The sequence below is a fragment of the Palaemon carinicauda genome, chromosome 37 (genome assembly GCF_036898095.1).
Source record: "Palaemon carinicauda isolate YSFRI2023 chromosome 37, ASM3689809v2, whole genome shotgun sequence".
Lineage (NCBI taxonomy): Eukaryota > Metazoa > Arthropoda > Malacostraca > Decapoda > Palaemonidae > Palaemon > Palaemon carinicauda.
The window spans coordinates 19389968-19409418 of NC_090761.1; the positions used below are offsets into that span (position 1 = coordinate 19389968).

General features: G+C 33.6%; 1 protein-coding gene across 1 annotated transcript in view; it reads right to left on the minus strand.

The window, feature by feature from the left end:
* Positions 1 to 19451, minus strand: part of mAChR-A (muscarinic Acetylcholine Receptor, A-type) — a 476079-nt gene that overhangs the window by 117296 nt on the left and 339332 nt on the right. Inside the window, 3 exon segments of the mRNA XM_068360814.1 lie at positions 1635 to 1787; positions 2851 to 3002; positions 17843 to 17933. Of these exon segments, the coding sequence (XP_068216915.1) occupies positions 1635 to 1787; positions 2851 to 3002; positions 17843 to 17933 (396 nt within the window).

Sequence of the window (19451 nt, forward strand, 5' to 3'; positions counted from 1 at the left end):
GAACACATTTCCGCCAAAGTACCACTAATATATATATAAGAAATTAAATCGATAAATAAAGAAATAAATCACCTGGTTCCACAGATATTTTATATAAAAATCTACTAAATATTTCTATGGCAATTAGTCCAATATTCCAGGAAGCTTCACTGAAAACAATCGGGAGCTTTATATTTGGGTATATAGTGGTCCACTTATTCATCCATCTATGTCAATAGGCGTAGGAGGAGATGATGATGATATACTGGTCAGATCTTAATGGGAGGAAAAAAAAAACTTCTCTCCGTGTTTTTAACATTTAACCGTGTCTAGTGTTACCAAAAGGGTTGCTTTTCATGAAGAAAAAAGACCAACGTCAAACAAATAAAACGTCTATGAACTGCCTGTATAGTACACCACAATGTTCCCATCCAATTTAAAGTTTTGTTTTTTTAAGTTTATATAAGAAAGGTCTATTTTAATGTTGAAAAAATATTTAATTTTAATTGTTCATTATTGCTCATATACTTTATTTCCTAGTTTTCTTTCCTCACTGGGCTATTTTTCCCTGTTGCAGCCCTTGGGCTTATAGTATCTTGCTTTAACAATTAGGGTTATAGCTTAGTTTTTAATAATAATAATAATAATAATAATAATAATAATACACCTACGTATGTTTCACCAGCAGCACATTAAACGTCCTTCACACAAGACTATCAAGTACACACACTCTCGCATCCTAGCTAATGAACTTTTCCTTTCTAATAACTCCATGTCCTAGAATGTCACTGTTTTTCTAACTAAAGTTGTAGCTTAGCTAATAATAATAATAATAATAATAATAATAATAATAATAATAATAATAATAATAATATCTATCCATTCCTTCATAGGATTCTTCTCCTTTCCAACCCTATTACCTGGTTATCGTCTACCCCTTTTTCTACAAAATCAATCTAACTCAAAACTAACTGAACCATCTCTCAACCTACAGTCTTTGAATATATTTCCCCTTTAGAACCGATGGTCCTGGATATCTACCTCTGAACAAGACTTTTGGGATGAGCTTACTCATGTAAAGACATTCTCTACCTTTATTTAATCACTGATATTTAGTTTCTCAAAAAGTTTCAAGACGTTACATCACGGCAGTAGACGAAGGTAACCATTCATAGATGGGTGGAGTGATACGAGCGCATATGTGTTATCATTCAAAAAATAAATATTAAATTCTAGCTACTTTCTTCTTGGCAAGGGTAGAAAGGACTCTTTAGCTATGGTAAGCAGTTCATCTAGGAGAAGGTCACTCTAAAATTAAACAATTGTTCTCCAGTCTTGGGTAGTGCCATAGCCACTGTACCATGGCCCCTTGAGCTTATAGCATGCTGCTTTTTCACCTAGGGTTGTAGCTTAGCTTGTATTAACAACAACAACAACAACAACAACAACAACAACAACAACAATAATAATAATAATAATAATAATATAATTAGGATATTGCCAACATTAGTTTTCGGAAAAAAATAAATACTGAATCCTAGCTATAACTGGATATTGCCCACATTACATTTCTGAAAATTAAAAAATACCAGACGGAAATTTAAAGATCGCCAGAATCGACTGAACAGAGAAGAAGAGAGCCCCACGTGACCTACCTGAAGTACCGATCGAAGGATATGATGAGAAGGTTCAGAACAGAGGCGTTCGATGCCAGGTAATCAAGTGCCAACCAGGTGTCGCAGACGAGAGGACCCAGGGGCCAGTAACCCATTAGCGTGTACAAGGTAAAAAGAGGCATTGATACGAGCCTGAAAGAAGACAATGGAGTAGCATACTACAGTGCATCTGAAAAAACAGGTAAAACAATTAAATACAATATTTCTGACAAGGCTATTATGCACTGGGTCGGTTGGTTTCTTGAAAGAGTGTAGGTGTTTTACATAACTTGGAATGAAAGTGAATCTCAACTTCAATTATTCATTAATGTCTAGATATTTAATACTCCTCATATAGAAACATACAGACACAGAAAGATACGGACACGCACGCATCTCTCTCTCTCTCTCTCTCTCTCTCTCTCTCTCTCTCTCTCTCTCTCTCTCTCTCTCTCTCTCTATATATATATATATATATATATATATATATATATACTGTATATATACATAAATATACAAAGCTATTCTTATGTCTTTATATATATTACATACATACATACAGACACATATATATGTGTATATATTATTGGTATAACCAATTTAAACATTAAACCATCTCAAACATCAGAGGATTGCTCTAGAAAAATGATAATAGTCGACACAAACACACGCACATATATAAACATATATTCATACATACATACACACATATATATATATATATATATATATATATATATATATATATATATAAACATATATATATAAATACATATATATATATATATATATATATATAAATACACTGTAAATACATATTAATATATACGGTACAATATTATATATATATATATATATATATATATATATATATATATATATATATATATATTATATATACAGTATATACTGTATATACACTATTCACCATACAACCAGATAGTAAAACAGACAGTGGCGCTGCAAAATCACTCAATTAAAATGAATACGCATAAAACACTCACATTCATATTTACCCAACGAACAAACATCAATTTCCACGAAATCATCATGGGTGTAAATAACTACATATACATTTCACAAAGTCACCATCTAATCAAAATACCAAAGGAGGATCTATCTTAAAGCTGTTTGTTACTAAAATATTCATGCATTAAGTTTTGATCATCTTCAGCCGATAGTTAAACTAATAAAAAAACTAATCAACATATCTTACCCGATGGTGATGTCAGCCACCGCCAGCGAGAAAAGAAAGTAGTTACTTATGGTCTGCAGCTGTTTGTCAATCTTGAAGCTTATCATTACCATGAGATTCCCGAGCAGAGTGGCTATTGAAAGGAACCCCGCGAATACTGCAATCAGGATCACCTGGGTTGGCGGGTAAGAAGACAGAAGGGAGATATTGTTATATTGTTAGAATAATCATAGGTTTTGCCAGCTGGAATTTTAGGCAAAATAAAACTCAATGAAATATTTATTCAAGAAAATAAAATGAAGTCAGTTATAAAAGAAAGTAAAATATGATAAAGAACGAAAAGAGAGAAGACAAACAAGCTAAGTATATCTCTTCAAATGTATCTTTGCAAACGAAGGAAATTTCACATATAATAGAAAACATATTCGGAAATATAAACATGTTAAATCATTACCTTATAATTATACGAAATCACTCCTTTAAATATATTAAATTACTAGTACAAACATGAACCATTAGTATAAACACATATTAAATTGCCTGTTATATCACGAATGTTATATTTCTGTTATCAAAGAATCGTGTTAAACAGGAAAACATCAGTTTGGCACCTTGAATAGGTAGTGCGATGCTCAATGAACACGTCCACAGAGAGATTTCTCTTACTAATGGCTTTTAAATGTCAAAAGAAATACTAATAACATGAGTTTACATTCAATAAAAAAAAAAAATCTTTGTTCCACGATTTTTTCTATTCTAAACTGACGTAAGATTCAGTTTAAAATAAATTCATTTGGTTGAAGGGTGCCTCTCAAAACTGAAGGACCCATTTACTTTTGAATTAAAATCACTTCTTAATATTCCAATGAAAATACCCAGGATTCCTAACGGTTAGTTTTCAACATGAGTATCCCAAGGCAGATTATTTAGCTTCTCTGTTAGTTCATAGCACGTGCACCACCAAAAGGGAAATCACTAGCATTTGGTATTGTTGGCTCTACAGTCATGGCGTAAGATACTACGGCAAATCACCATGATACATTATTGCTGGTTACAAAGATTGTATTGCAAAGCAGGAAGTCCGGTCCTAAAACAAATCATCTAGATTTTTTACACTTGGATCAACATCAGGCAGTATGATTCCAAAATGAATCACATCTCTAGAGGTCTTTATTCCAAGTTCCAAACCTTGGAGTAGGATCCCAAGACAAATGACTCGAGATCCCATTATTGGATCGACCCAAGGGTATATGATCCAAGACAATTCACAAGAATAATTCAATTTTTGATAAAAAACTAAGACAATATTCCAAAACTATCACTAGTTTTCCAGAGTGTTGTGTCCAAAGCAGGCCTGAAGATTCCCCCAAAACTACATATATTCATTGCTGGCTCTAAACCAAAGTGTAAGATCATGAAACAATCGCCAAGATTATCCAGTACCTGATTAGTAAGCTGTAGGATACTAAAACAAACGGATAGAATAACTCTTAGTTGGGTTCAATCCATGTAATAAAAAAAAAAAAAAATATTATTATCATTTATTGCAGGATCTATACCATCTTGAAAGATTACATGCCAAACCGCTAAGACTATTTTTTCGTGATCTGAGCCTAGAATGAAGATCCTAATGTAAATCAATAAGACATTTCATTGCTTGAATTAAACTATGGTACGATATTTCATGAAAAATCACTAGTTGAGATACTACCGCTAGAGTTATGGGGTCCTTTGACTACCCAGACTGTACTACATTGGATCCTTCTCTCCCTGTCACTGTTCACTTTCCCTTTGTCTACATATACACCGAATTGTCTGGCCTATTCTTTACAGATTCTCCTCTGTCCCCATACACTTGAAGCCGAAAAAGGTAATTCATGCTAAAGTTTTATAAAATGACTTGCAAATTATATATTTATTACGGTTACCTTTTCATGTTAGAAGTAAAAAAAAGTATTAGTTGGCAACATTAACAAACACAAGAAGCGAATTATACAAGTTCCACTACACGTTTCTGAGGTAGAACTCAAAATATTTCAAGAACTACAAACACAAAATTGATCATTTAGGAAAATACACCATCTTCCGTGGGAAATTCATATCACTACATTTGTAAAAAAATTCAAATTCAAGGCAAGGAAACGGTTAGCACAATCACGACAAATCTCCTCTAAGGAAAAATAGCATTACAATCCAATTTACTCATAAACTTTTAGTAAAACCAAGACAATAATTTCTCCCCGTGTAAAAGACATTGTTAGAAAGTAACACTACGAACAGATTATATCAACTTATTACAATCTAATTTACTCATAAACCTTTAGTAAAACCAAGACAATAATTTCTCCCAGTGTAAAAGACATTGTTAGGAAGTAACACTACGATGGTATTGCTGAAACTTATTACAATCCAAGTTACGCATAAACTTAGTAAAACCAAGACAATTATTTCTTCCATGTGTAAAAGACATTGTTAGAAAGTGACATTACGATCCGATTGTTAGAGTGTCTCTAGAACAATCAGAAAGACAACTAATTTTACCCAGAGCCAAAGATGACTCACGTTAAGCCAAAATCCGGCGATGTCGCTTCGTTCCACAGGCTCCTGTTGACTTGACACGAATATTTGTTTCTGACAACAACAGTTAGAATATTATTTCTTATTGCAAAAATGCTCAGAAGCGAAACTGCCCACAGACTTAATCAATAAAAAATTAAGTACGTAATTTCAACATAGCCATTGCAATAACACATTAAATATCATAAATGAAAACTAAATATAAGGATGAATTTACTAATTACTAATTAAGTCTTTAAAAGTTAATTAGTATACTAAAACTATTATTCTTCTATTAATGTCCTGTGTTAACTAGAGTTCCAAAATATTTATAGAGCCCGAATAAAAATTGACAGACTTCTAACTTTCATCTGTTAACCATCTTTATATCAGAGAATAGAATCTAGCTTACGAGTATATTTCATAGTCACATTATGCCGTATACCTCGGTTTGATTTAAAGAAAGAAAAATTCTTTATTGATTTTAATGTTAAACTATGAAGTTGAATAAATACCCAGTGAAGAAGAACTCCAAATTGAGTATCCGAAACGAGAACACGGTTTTCTGTCTTTACATGTCCTTGTATAACCGCATGCATATTTGTTTACAATCAAACATATTAGAAGAAAACATATAATCGAAATCTTGCTTTTTTATTTCTTCCATATGTAAGAATAATTTGATCTTTCTTTCTCCCCCTTCAATTCAATAACAGGTTAATCACCATTAGGGAGATGTGATACATTGTCTCAAGTCCTCTCCTTCTATTGTTACTTGAGGACCTCTTGTTCGTATAGCCAAAAAAGGGATTGTTCAAATTCATCGCCCTGAGAATCCAGTAGATACAGTGAAATCATTTCTTTTTTTAATGGTTTGGAAGAAAGAGGAAGCCGAGATTTAAAGGGAGGGGGGGGGGAGTTGTGTATGTGTCGTCTTGTTGACGAATGTGCCTAACCGTGACACAAAGGAAAAGGGGTCTCGACTTTGATTGTCTGAAGAAGTCTCTTCAATTCTACCTTCCTATTGTTCCAATCTTCCAATCTTTGATGGGGGCACCTGGAAACGTTCCTGCTACTAGTACTTGTATCTAAATAATAGCCCCAACCTCTCTCTCTCTCTCTCTCTCTCTCTCTCTCTCTCTCTCTCTCTGAGAGAATTGACTGTGAACGATCTTTTCCCTCAAGGACACTAATATAATCCTCTTCTAATCTGTGAGAGCTATAACGCGAGGCTTGTCTTTGCTCTATTATTTCTTTAGATGTTCCTTTGTGTGGCATCCAAAGGGTTCCTCTTAGTTCCGATAGATTTTGTTTACCGATGGAACTAGAGTTTATTTATATATCTTCAACAAAACAAATAGCGTTCCTTATGTTTATATATATCTTCAACAAAACAAATAGCGTTCCTTATGTTTATATATATCTTCAACAAAACAAATAGCGTTCCTTATGTTTATAGTGATTTGCATAGCTTTACTTTTAAGATACACGGATAATTCCTCCGCTCTAATTGAGACAATGTATCAACACAACTCGACGTTGGATCATTACAAGCTGGAGAGTACATACCTTCTTCATTATTATCATTATTATTAATTGCTAGGCTACAACCTTAGTTGGAAAAGCAGGATGCTATAAGCCCAAAGGACCCAACAGGGAAAATAGTCCAGCGAGGAAAGGAAATAAATAAAAGTACATGAGAAGCAATGAACCATATAAAAAATTTAAAGAACAGCAACAGCACCAAAATAGATCCTTCATATAGAAACTACAAAGACTTCAAAAAACCAAGAGGACGAGAGATAAGATAGAAAAGTGTCCCCGAGTGTACCCTCAAGCAAGAGAACTCTAATCCAAAACAGTGGAATAATATTGTACACAGGCTATGGTAACATACTGTGGATAATTCAAATTTAACACTTAAAACAAGATCGAACACAAATGCGTATATTAAATGCCAAAAATTTAATAAATGTATGCTCTAAATGTCAACATAAGCAATAATCATCAAATGTTTTGCCACTAATCATTTAAGATCTATTTGAAGCCTTGATAATGACAGCTTCCTATGGTTTTCTAATCCAGAAATCTCAAAATCAATCAATCAATCTTACTAAAATCCTCCATGTCGGCAGAGTGGATATTACCTTGTTAGTGTCTGTTTGGTTGGGTATATTATGTATTGTTGGGAATGGCCAAATAATATCCCTTAATCATATATATACAAAAAAAAAAAAAAAAAAAAAAAAAAAAAAGTATTTGTAGAAAGCGGAAGATCCCGACTGACTGGTATTACCTACCACGACCTACCTTAATACATTGCCTAGTGTAGCAGGGCAGCCTCTCCTAACCCGTTATGATGCCAACCCATCCTTACACAAAGTGCACTCAAGCGGCAATACAACTGATTCGATTCGACAACTTGTTACCACATTGAATACAGACGATATATAACAATCCCTGAACCATACTCTATGTACAATGGAAAGGTACTTGTTAAAAAAACCTCACCAGTCAGTTATTTGATTCATATGGTGTCATAGCTCTGTACCATGGCCGTCCACTGTCTTGAGGTAGTGTTCTCTTGCTTGAGGGTACACGCTATTTTATCTAATTTCTCTTCCTCTTGTTTTTATTTTTTTATAGTTTATATTTCAATGTTATCATTGTTCTTGAAGTATTTTATTTCGATTGTTCATTACTTCTCATGTAGGTTATTTATTTCGTTTGTTCCATTTCCTTACTGGGCCATTTTCCCCTGTTGGAGCCCTTGGGCTTATAGCATCTTATTTTTCTAACTAGGGCTATAGCTTAGCTTGTAATAATAATAATAATAATAATAATAATAATAATAATAATTATTATTATTATTAGAAAAATTCGGTAATTTCTCCCACTGCTTTTCTATTTAATTGATTTATTAATGAGCGATCAAGCGGTAATCAAATCACATATTTTTATGAGGTCAATATTTCAACAGATTTCACTTAATACATTTATCCATGCCTTAATCGTGCATTTTTAATTAAGGCAAAATTAACCTTGGTAATTATCCAGAACACAGAAACACTAATTGACGTATTGTATTACCAATCTTCTCTTTTATATTGCAATTCTATCATATGCGTCTATTTAATCACTCTGCTCGTGGTTTATTCTCTTCGTTTCTTCTTTCGTGTAAGCTTGCTATTTAATTACTCTGCTCGTAGTTTCTTCTCTTCGTTTCTTCTATTTCGTGTAAGATTGTTATTTAATTACTCAGCTCGTGGCTTGCTCTATTCGCTTCTATTTCTTGTAAATTTGATATTTAATCACTCTGCTTGTGTTTTGTTCTCTTCGTTTCTTCTATTTCATGTAAGCTTTCTATTCAATTACTCTGCTCGTGGTTTGTTCTTTTCGTTTTTTCTATTTCTTATAAGCTTGCTAATTGATTACTCTGCTTGTGGTTTATTCTCTTATTTTCTTCTCTTTCTTGTGAAATGTTGAATCCTTTCGAACGAATATGATAAAATGACTGTGAAGGCTTTGTAGAGAGTAGTGTTCCCTTGCTGCATTGGACTAGAAAAGCAGCCCTTAAAATAAAGAAGAATAAGTAAGTACCATCATCAATGGAAGCAGCACAAATACTATACTCAATTGTTGTGGTCTATTGGTAACGTTCCTGACTCGTGATCGCCAGACTGGGTTCGAGAACTGCTCAAACTCATTAGTTCCTTTAGTGGCTGCATCCTCACCATCCTTGTGAGCAAAGGATGGGGGGGGGGGTTGGGGGTAACCTACAGGCCTACCTACTAAGTCACCAGCAGCCATTACCTGGCCATCCCTGGTTCTAGCTTGGGTGGAGAGGGGGCTTGGGCGCTGATCATATATAAATATGGTCAGTCTCAAGGGCATTACCCTGCTTGCTAGGACGACGTCACTGTCCCTTGCCTCTGCCATTCATGAGCGGCCTTTGAGCTACTTAAAAGCTCATGAGTGAGGTTTCCGTAAGCTATATCAATAAAAGAGTAGACGCACTAATAGTAGTAGAGGTTGTTGCTGGGGTCGTAACAGTAATAGTAAAAGACGATGAATCAACCATGAAATGTTGCTCAAGAAAACGTTATAAGCTTCCAGAATGAGAAGAAACTAAACATGTTATTGGCTCTATCTGGAAACCTCCGAGTCCTTGCCCAGGGAAATTATAAACCATCAGTAGAAATAATTATGATAGCTAGGGATAATGGAATGTGCAAGGTAGTTGTTAGGTACTACCAGAGAAGCGAGGTGAATGTAAGAGTAGTTTATTCAACATGACAACGAGCTTTTATACAGACAGTTGGGAGCAAGAATGACACACACTTCAAACAGTATAAAACATGCGATAGCAAGCTTCGTTCGTTCGTTTTAGAATGCCTTGCTTAAAGAGCAAGACCCGGGCTGTTGCGTTGGCAGCCCGCAAGATAGCAAGCTTAAACTAGTTTCTATTATCAGTGCTGGAAGAGCGAAAGGTAAAAAAAATAGCAATAACGTCAGTGCACCAGCATGTATGAAACACGTGCGGTATAGGATCTGGTGGCAAGTTTTTATAAATTAAAGGCACACACACATATATATATATATATATAATTATATATATATATATATATATATATATATATATATATATATATATATATATATATAATATAAAGGAGTTGTATGCCTGTATAAATACAGATTAGTACTATTAGAGAACTGCAAAATCTATAAATCATGTCCTTTATGCTACACGGTTCATAGCTAAAATATATACATCATTCCCTTCAAGATACAGGGTTCATAACTATCCAACCAAACCCCACACCCCCCACCAGGGGGCCTCCCCGTCCGTCTAATCGTTGTAATGGCGATGTTTTTTTTATTGAGTTCCTTCAAACCTTTAGAGAATCAGGGAACTCTCAAAAACATTTTTAATATTAAACTTTTCGTAGCGGAGCGCCGAAACTAAGGTTGTATAACCCGAGATCATAAGATTGAAGCCGAGATGAAGTAAATGATAACATCCTCTGTTTTGCCATCATCTCCAGGATCTAAGTAAGACTTTCTTAGGAGGAAAATATATATCTTTTCCTACGGTTTATCACTTTCATTAATTTTTGACAGGAAGTATGATGAAGTTGCTTTTTGCTATAAGAAAAGTTATGAGAATATCTTTATCTCATAAAAGAAAAAACTTGGAGCACTTTTTCTTTTTTCACAAAATATAAGATCTGATTACTCGGCAAGGCAAACTGAATTCTTGATTAAACCAAGAGATAATTTATTTGTGATTTGTATATAACCTCAAAATTGTTCGTTTTCCAACAATCACTAACATTTGAAAGGTGCCAGAATCAGATATTTAACCTACTGAATTTATAAAACGATTTTGCTTATGGCATCTGCAAAATTGATAGTTTCTGAAATTTCATCGCATAAAGTCGGTCTGTAAAAAATCTTAAAATCAAATTTAAGTCAGGTGAAGTAACAAGTCAAAACAATTCGTGTCAGTCTAAAGAGATGATAATGTACAATCTAATTCAATGTTGTTAACGTTCTTGAAATATTTTATTTTGATTGTTTATTACTTCTCTTGTATTTCATTTATTTTCATTGTTTCCTTTCATCTCTGGGCTATTTTTCCCCTGTTGGAGCCCTTAGGATTATACCATCTTCCCATTCTTATTAAGGTTATAGCTTAGCTTGTAATAATAATAATAATAATAATAATAATAATAATAACAACAACAATAATAATAATAATAATATATAATAATAATAATAATGATAATAATAATAATAATAATAAGAGTAATAACAATAATAATAATAATGATAATAATAATAATAATAAAGAGTAATAACAATGATAATAATAATAATAATAATAATAACAAAAAATTGTAATAATAATAATGATAATAACAATAATAATAATAATAATAATAATAATAATAATAATAATAATAATAAGAGTAATAATAACAATAACAATAATAATAATAATAATAACAAAAAAGATCTAACAAATACTGCATCTCATCTCTCTGAGACTTGAGTGAAAGATTGACATTTAACAAGTAACAGGCGCCACAGGTATCGCAGACAAAGGTTTCCCTTTTTCTTTTTCGAAAAGTGGACGACAGACGAGACGCCCCCTATGATTACATTTCCACGGCCAATTAAACCACAGGGCAATCATCATTTCTCGAGGTAGAATAGCAATCCCTTCTCGAGATCCTCCCCAAATCATATGGTAAATGAAAGGACCACATCACCCCGTTGGTAATCACTCTCCCTCATATGGTACTTGAAAGTACAACGCCCTTCTAGTCATTGAGGGCCCGGGTGAGGTGGCCGATGTGGTAACATCCCTGACTGGTGATCGCCAGACTGGGGTTAGAGTCCCGCTCAAACTCGTGATGTCCTCTGGTCGCTGCAACCTCACCATTTTGCGAGCTAAGGATTGGGGGGGGGGAGCCTATAGGCCTATTTGCTGAGTCATCAGCAACCATTGCCTGGCTCTTCTTGGTCCTAACTTGGGTGGAGAAGGGGCTGATCATATGTATATATGGTCAGTCTCTAGGGCATTGTCCTGTAAGATAGGGCAATGTCACTGTCCCTTGCCTCTGCCATTCATGAGCGGCCTTTAAAACCTTTAAACTGCGAAACAAAAGTCTCAACAGTCTCTCGTAGGCAAATGTGAAACGTCCTGGTAAAATCTGAAAAAACAAAGTCCTGGATATGGTCCGAATTTCTCATTCCTTCTCTCCTGCTTCGTAGCTTTGCTTGGGCAGAACTCTTAGCATCGCGTAGAGCTTTGAGCCTCCTTCTCTAATGTCACAATAGTCAAGACACCAGGGTCGTTTGTGCGCTAAGCATTCAACAAACAAATGAATGGCACTCAGGGATAAACGTAATATTGTGAGGCAAAGCATACTCACAAACAGAAGGAGGGAGGATGAAAATGTATAATTAGCCGGGAGGGAGAGAGAGAGAGAGAGAGAGAGAGAGAGAGAGAGAGAGAGAGAGAGAGAGAGAGAGAGAGAGAGAGAGAGAGAGGGAGAGAGAGAGTTACAAGGATTTATTAGAGGACTCAAAAGACTTTTTAGTCCATCCGCGGAGACTCCATCTGCTATTTGGTAGAGCGATTTAGTTTGATTACTTAGATTCTTATGATTTTGTCTAACTTATTCTTGAAAACGTTTATCGTGTTACGGTGTATATATATATATATATATATATATATATATATATATATATATATATATATATATATATATGTATATATATATTTGTATATATTTATACATATGTATATATATATATATATATATATATATATATATATATATTTATATATGTATATATATGTATATATATGTATATATACATATATATATATATATATGTATATATATATGTATATGTATATATATATATATATATATATATATATATATATATATATATATATATTGATTGATTGATTTTCTGGCATCCAGACATCATTGACGCCGTTATCATTTGTTATAAATAAAGAATAAAAGGAAAGTCAATTTAAAACCATAAAACCAAATATGCCCTAATAATATTTAAACAGCGTTTAAAAGACCTACTTATGAGATAAATCTAAAAATACCACAACATAGTACAACACATCCTGCCCAAGAATCTTGGCATGGACGAATTTGCTATCCTCACCTCGTGCCTCAAACAGATTATTTCTAACGAGAGAGAGAGAGAGAGAGAGAGAGAGAGAGAGAGAGAGAGAGAGAGAGAGAGAGAGAGAGAGAGAGAGAGAGCTTAATAATCTTAACCGATTATTTTTTTTCATTTATTCAATTGCCTCCAGACTTTCCAGTCAATTGGGTTTATAGTGGAAAAAATATTATAACAGTATTCGTTTTATTTTATTTCAACTACGTCCTTCTCAGATAAACAACTTCACTTTTAAGCTGTTATCCAAAATTTAATCTAAATAGTAAGCCAAGCCAGCAAAACAATTCTAATATAATAGAAATTTTTCAAAGAAACAAAATAATAAAATAACTTGAAATCCTCGGAAACTCCACTGACTAAATGAATATCTTTTGTTTTTCTGGAAGTGGGTAAGAGCCGAGCCTCATCACATGTTAACATTTCCACGAACAATTAAACCTCGAGCAATCATTAATACACGACTAGCCCGCTGGAGATCCCTTTGAGCTGGCACAATGTGACGGAAAATCATAATGAGTTTACTTCTCGAGCTGTAATACCAGCCCCGTCTCCAGTTCCTCCCCTTCGTACGATCTCAGAAAGAGCAACCTCGTTCCCTTACCCCACCTTCGAAGCTCTTTTGTGGGGCGGTTAATTGAACGGCATAGTTGTGAGCGAAGGCGTAAACTGCCTAATAGAAACGTCAATTGTCTCTGTTGGTAAACTCTAGAACAGCGAAGTACTCGAAATAGGCGCAAAAGTCCAAGTGTTGAACTGTCAAAGTCTTGGAAATAGGTTTAAAAGTTTTGAACTTGAACAAATTCATTCCTGGGAATTGGTCAAGATATTTTCTTTTCTTCGTCTGAAGACATTAGCGAAGCTTTTTTTTTTTTTCTTTTTATTGCATATCTTTCGGGATTCTCCATTAGTGTAACAATGGACGAGAAACTGCGGTCTTTATGCACATAAACATAGAAAAAACAATTGATTGGTTCTCTACAAAAACAGAATTTTGTAAAATAAAATACACAAACACAGATGACTGGATAAATGAAAAAGTTCACAATTAAAGACAGAAGTTGCGGGAGAGAGAGAGAGAGAGAGAGAGAGAGAGAGAGAGAGAGAGAGAGAGAGAGAGAGAGAGAGAGATTAAAGAAGAAAATTTAAAGTAAGGAGGAAATTGATGACAATTTACGAACATGAAAAATAGATCAAATTTTATCAACAGAGAGAGAGAGAAGAGAGAGAGAGAGAGAGAGAGAGAGAGAGAGAGAGAGAGAGAGAGAGAGAGAGAGAGAATGTGCTAAAAAAATCATGAAATTAAAGTTGAAAAGGAAAACATTACTAATAAACAAGACATCATTAACAAAAGAGAGAGAGAGAGAGAGAGAGAGAGAGAGAGAGAGAGAGAGAGAGAGAGAGAGAGAGAGAGATAAAAGAAGAAAATTTAAAGTAAGGAGGAGGAAATTGATGACAATTTACGAACATGAAAAATAGGTCAAATTTGATCAACAGAGAGAGAGAGAGAGAGAGAGAGAGAGAGAGAGAGAGAGAGATAAAAGAAGAAAATTTAAAGTAAGGAGGAGGAAATTGATGACAATTTACGAACATGAAAAATAGGTCAAATTTGATCAACAGAGAGAGAGAGAGAGAGAGAGAGAGAGAGAGAGAGAGAGAGAGAGAGAGAGAGAGAGAGAGAGGGGGGGGGTTAAAGAAGAAAATTTAAAGTAAGGAGGAGGAAATTGATGACAATTTACGAACATGAAAAATAGATCAAATTTGATCAACACACAGAGAGGAGAGAGAGAGAGAGAGAGAGAGAGAGAGAGAGAGAGAGAGAGAGAGAGAGAGGATGTGCTAGAAAAATCATGAAATTAAAGTTGAAAAGGAAAACATTACTAATAAACGAAACAGCATTAACAAAAGAGAGAGAGAGAGAGAGAGAGAGAGAGGGGTTAAAGAAGAAAATTTAAAGTAAGGAGGAGGAAATTGATGACAATTTACGAACATGAAAAATAGATCAATTTCGATCAACAGAGAGAGAGAGAGAGAGAGAGAGAGAGAGAGAGAGAGAGAGAGAGAGAGAGAGAGTTGTATTTGTCTTACTGGAAAAATGACATTCCATTTATCGACAACAAATGAAAGAAATAAAGATCCAGTCTCTTTTAATTAAAAAGTCGCAGGCTGTTACACCAAACGAAAGTGATCGTCAGCTCATTTACGCGATGTAAGAACTAATGAAATGATTAAAATCAAAGAGTAATAAAAACCAGAAATTCGTGTAAAATGCCAAAGGAGAATTATAAAAGGAATATCATATTTATGATATAGGAAAAAAAACTAAAAAAAAAAAAAATATGAGTTAGGAGAATGAATTCCTTTAATATTTCTAAACATAGTTTCTGCAAATATTAATAAACTTTATCCGATGATATTCATGAAATTTTACCCTGTCACGTTTAGGGATTTCCCTATAAATACTCCTCCATTGAACAAATGATTTGATTACTAATCCAAAATCCGTGACTCGGTAAGTTCGTACTCGCAAATATTCTTAGCTAGCCAATCCATTGTCTTCTCTCCACTCTCCCCTGTTTCATTTGCAATATCTAAGCTATTATATCTATCTATCTATCTATCTATCTACCATATATATATATATATATATATATATATATATATATATTACTTATCAGTCACAAAGCTGCACGTGACAGATATGAAAGTGTAAAATCCACAGGAAACAGGAAAGGAAAAGACCAGGTACCAAGAGCTTTCGTGTATTATGTACACTTCTTCAGGGTACCCTGAAGAAGTGTACATAATACACGCAAGCGCTTGGTACCTGATCTTTTTCTTTCCTGTTTCCTGTGGATTTTACACTTTAATTATATATATATATATATATATATATATATATATATATATATATATATATATACATATACATATATATACACACACACACATATATATATATATATATATATATAAAACTATACACACGTATGTGTGTGTGTAGAATTTGCAGAACCAATCAGAAAAACTAACGTATATGTAATTTCTGTTTCGGATCAATATCAGAAATTCTTCTAAATCTTTAATCATCAGCCATAGAGACCGAACAAGCTTTATAGAGACCTGCCCGAATTAAACAACAACAGAATGTCAGGTCCCACGTTATGCAACGTAACTAGAGAATAAATTCTACCGCCATAAATACACGAGAGATAATGGTGACCTGATGACCTGAGTGAAACTACCCTATTACCAAGGAAAAAAATATTTTTCCAAAGCATTGCTTCTATACCGATAAAATCATCGTAGCAGTTTCAATCTACCTTTTCATCATAATTTTTCGCAGGTTGGCCAGGGCACCAGCCACCTGTTGGGTTACTACCGCTAGAGATATTAGGTCCTTTGATTGGCCTGACAGTACTACTTTGGATCCTTCTCTCTGGTTACGGTTCACATAAACCGAATAATCTGGCATATTCTTTACATATTCTTTTCTGTCCTCATACACCTGACAACACTGAGATTGCCAAAGAATTCTTCTTCACCCAAGGGGTTAACAACTGCACTTTAATTGTTCAGTGGTCCCTTTCCTCTTGGTAAGGGTAGAAGAGCCTCTTTAGCTATGGTAAGAAGCTCTTCTAGGAGGTCACTCCAAAATCAAACCAATGTTCTCTAAGTCTTGGGTAGTGCCATAGCCTCTGTACCATGGTCTTTCACTGTCTTGGAGTTCTCTTGCTTAAGGGTAAACTCGAGCACGCTCTCCTATCTTATTTTTTTCACCTTTTTTTTTTTAGTTTTTATAGTTTATATATAAAAGATCTAATCTAATGTTTTTACATATTTTAAAATATGTCATTTTGGTTATATTACTCCCTTATAATGTATTCATTTCCTTGTTATTTTGCTTCCCAAGACTGGAAGATGCAAAATACACCCGAAGATGCATTAGCAACTCTGGTGGATATACGAGGTGCCTCACACTGAGGGACCTGGGGGAACCCAAACAAAAAATAAGGCCAATAAGGTAAGGTTCCCTGCTGGAGCCTTTGGCTTATAGCATCTTGCTTTTCCAATCAGGGTTGTAGCTTAGCTTCTAATAATGATTATAATAAAAATAATAATAATAATAATAATAAAAGTAATAAGGTCTGTTATCACTATCACTGATATTTATTAGTATCTGTACACAATCTCATTTGTTCTTTGAATGCAAATCACTATATATGTGTATATGTAACACCTGTAATGTGTATACCTTCTCTCACACACGCACACACACACACACACACACACATATATATATATATATATATATATATGTACTGTATGTATGTATGTATGTATGTTAGTTAAATATTAGTTATACAAACAATAAACGTGAATATCTAAGTATGTTCCATCTGAATACATCTTAATATTTAAAGGCAATTGAAATATCATGTCATCTTACCTCGATTGTCTGTAAGAAAAAAGAAACCTCAGTTGTATGTACCATAATATACATGAGCATATAAAACGATAACAAAGAAAATCGTAAATTAATCATCAAACAATTCAACTCAGACTCACACATAATATATATATATATATATATATATATAATACATATATATATATGTATATATATATATATATATATATATATATATATATATATATGTATACATATATATATATATATATATATATATATATATATATATATATAAAATAACCAAACCATAAAGTGAAGCCTTACCTCATATATGGAATATCTTTCAACAACTGGAACAAATTCTGTGGTACCTAAAAAGACGCCGGTGGAGTTGGTCCCATTGAGCACATCATATCTGTGGAACACGGGATTTATTAAGACACAAACAAATACTATTCTGTCCGTTCTGCTGTTGCTTCAATGAATTAATATTGCTGATATATATATATATATATATATATATATATGTATATATATACACATACACACGTGTTCGTTTAATTACATAAATATTACATGCATATACAAAAGCCTAAACACACCTACAAATCGCATATATATATATATATATATATATATATACTGTATATATATATATATATATATATATACTGTATATATATACATATACATATATAAAGGGGTGTGTGTTTGTAAATATATGTACGATAATTATCGTACATATATTTACAAACAGTCGTGATTTTCATTTTTTTATATAATCCACAAATACACTTCAATATCGAATTCACTTTGCCATGGAAGCACAGACCTTGACAGAACTTCCTTTGATGATAAATAATTCTGCCCGGCCAAGGATTCGAACCTCAGCACCGATGGAAACAAAGTGTAAACAGTAAGCCTTCGCACTATTGGACGTAAAAAGAGGGATAAGAGTTGATTCCGTCTTTGTTGTATTTAATCCTGTCGAATTCAGGAAAAATACTTAAAATGGAATTCAACCTATCGCCATAATTTCAGTTTATCGATAAGCAACATTACAATTTCATGACAATCTTATATCTTATTCAACGGAATTGAATGAAGTGTACATTTCTTTTTTCGTTTACTTATTACTCATTCCTCTGGCACCCAAAAGATGCATAGGGCATCAATGAATTCAGGCCATAATATCTCTCTCCTGTGCCATCTCTCCGAGTTCAACCAAATTCTCAGAGCCAACCTAACTTCGCACTGTCATCAGCCACGTTTCTCATGCTGTACCACGTACAATATGCCGAGTATTATCATTTTCATTTTTTTTTTACATATACCTCATTAATCTTTGGTACCGGAAGCTAACTTTACTTCACGAAAGGCGAAGTGACCTGAATGTTATACATTGATTAAATATGCTATGAACAAATATCATTAAACTACACTGGTAAAAAAAAAAAAAAACACTAATTTTAATCAGAAATTCTCCGTAAAAATATACTGTTCGCATCCGTATTTCAGTAGAATACAGGCGACCGTAATTTTACCTTACTTTCTTATTATCTATTACACGTTGGTAACCGCAAAATCACTCCAACCGTTTTTAAAACAGTAAAAATCCTGGAATAAATATTGCCAGACATTTACCGTTTTTTTTAATGCAAATTTTTAACAGTGTAGTCGTTGCCAGTCCCAATCAACTAAATGATCGGACTCTATGATGGCTTCATGTGGAATCATGATGAAATTTTCCAGCAAACAATTTAAGTCTAGTTAGACGAGGAGCGAAACATTATCCGCTAAAAGTTAACAAAACTTTGGGATCTTTATAACGAAGGGGTAAACATTTTTTTACTTCCTCGGCCCATCAAGTGTACAGTTGCACTGTAATAAATATGTTTTTTTTTATATAAAATGCATAATTCAACTATAACGT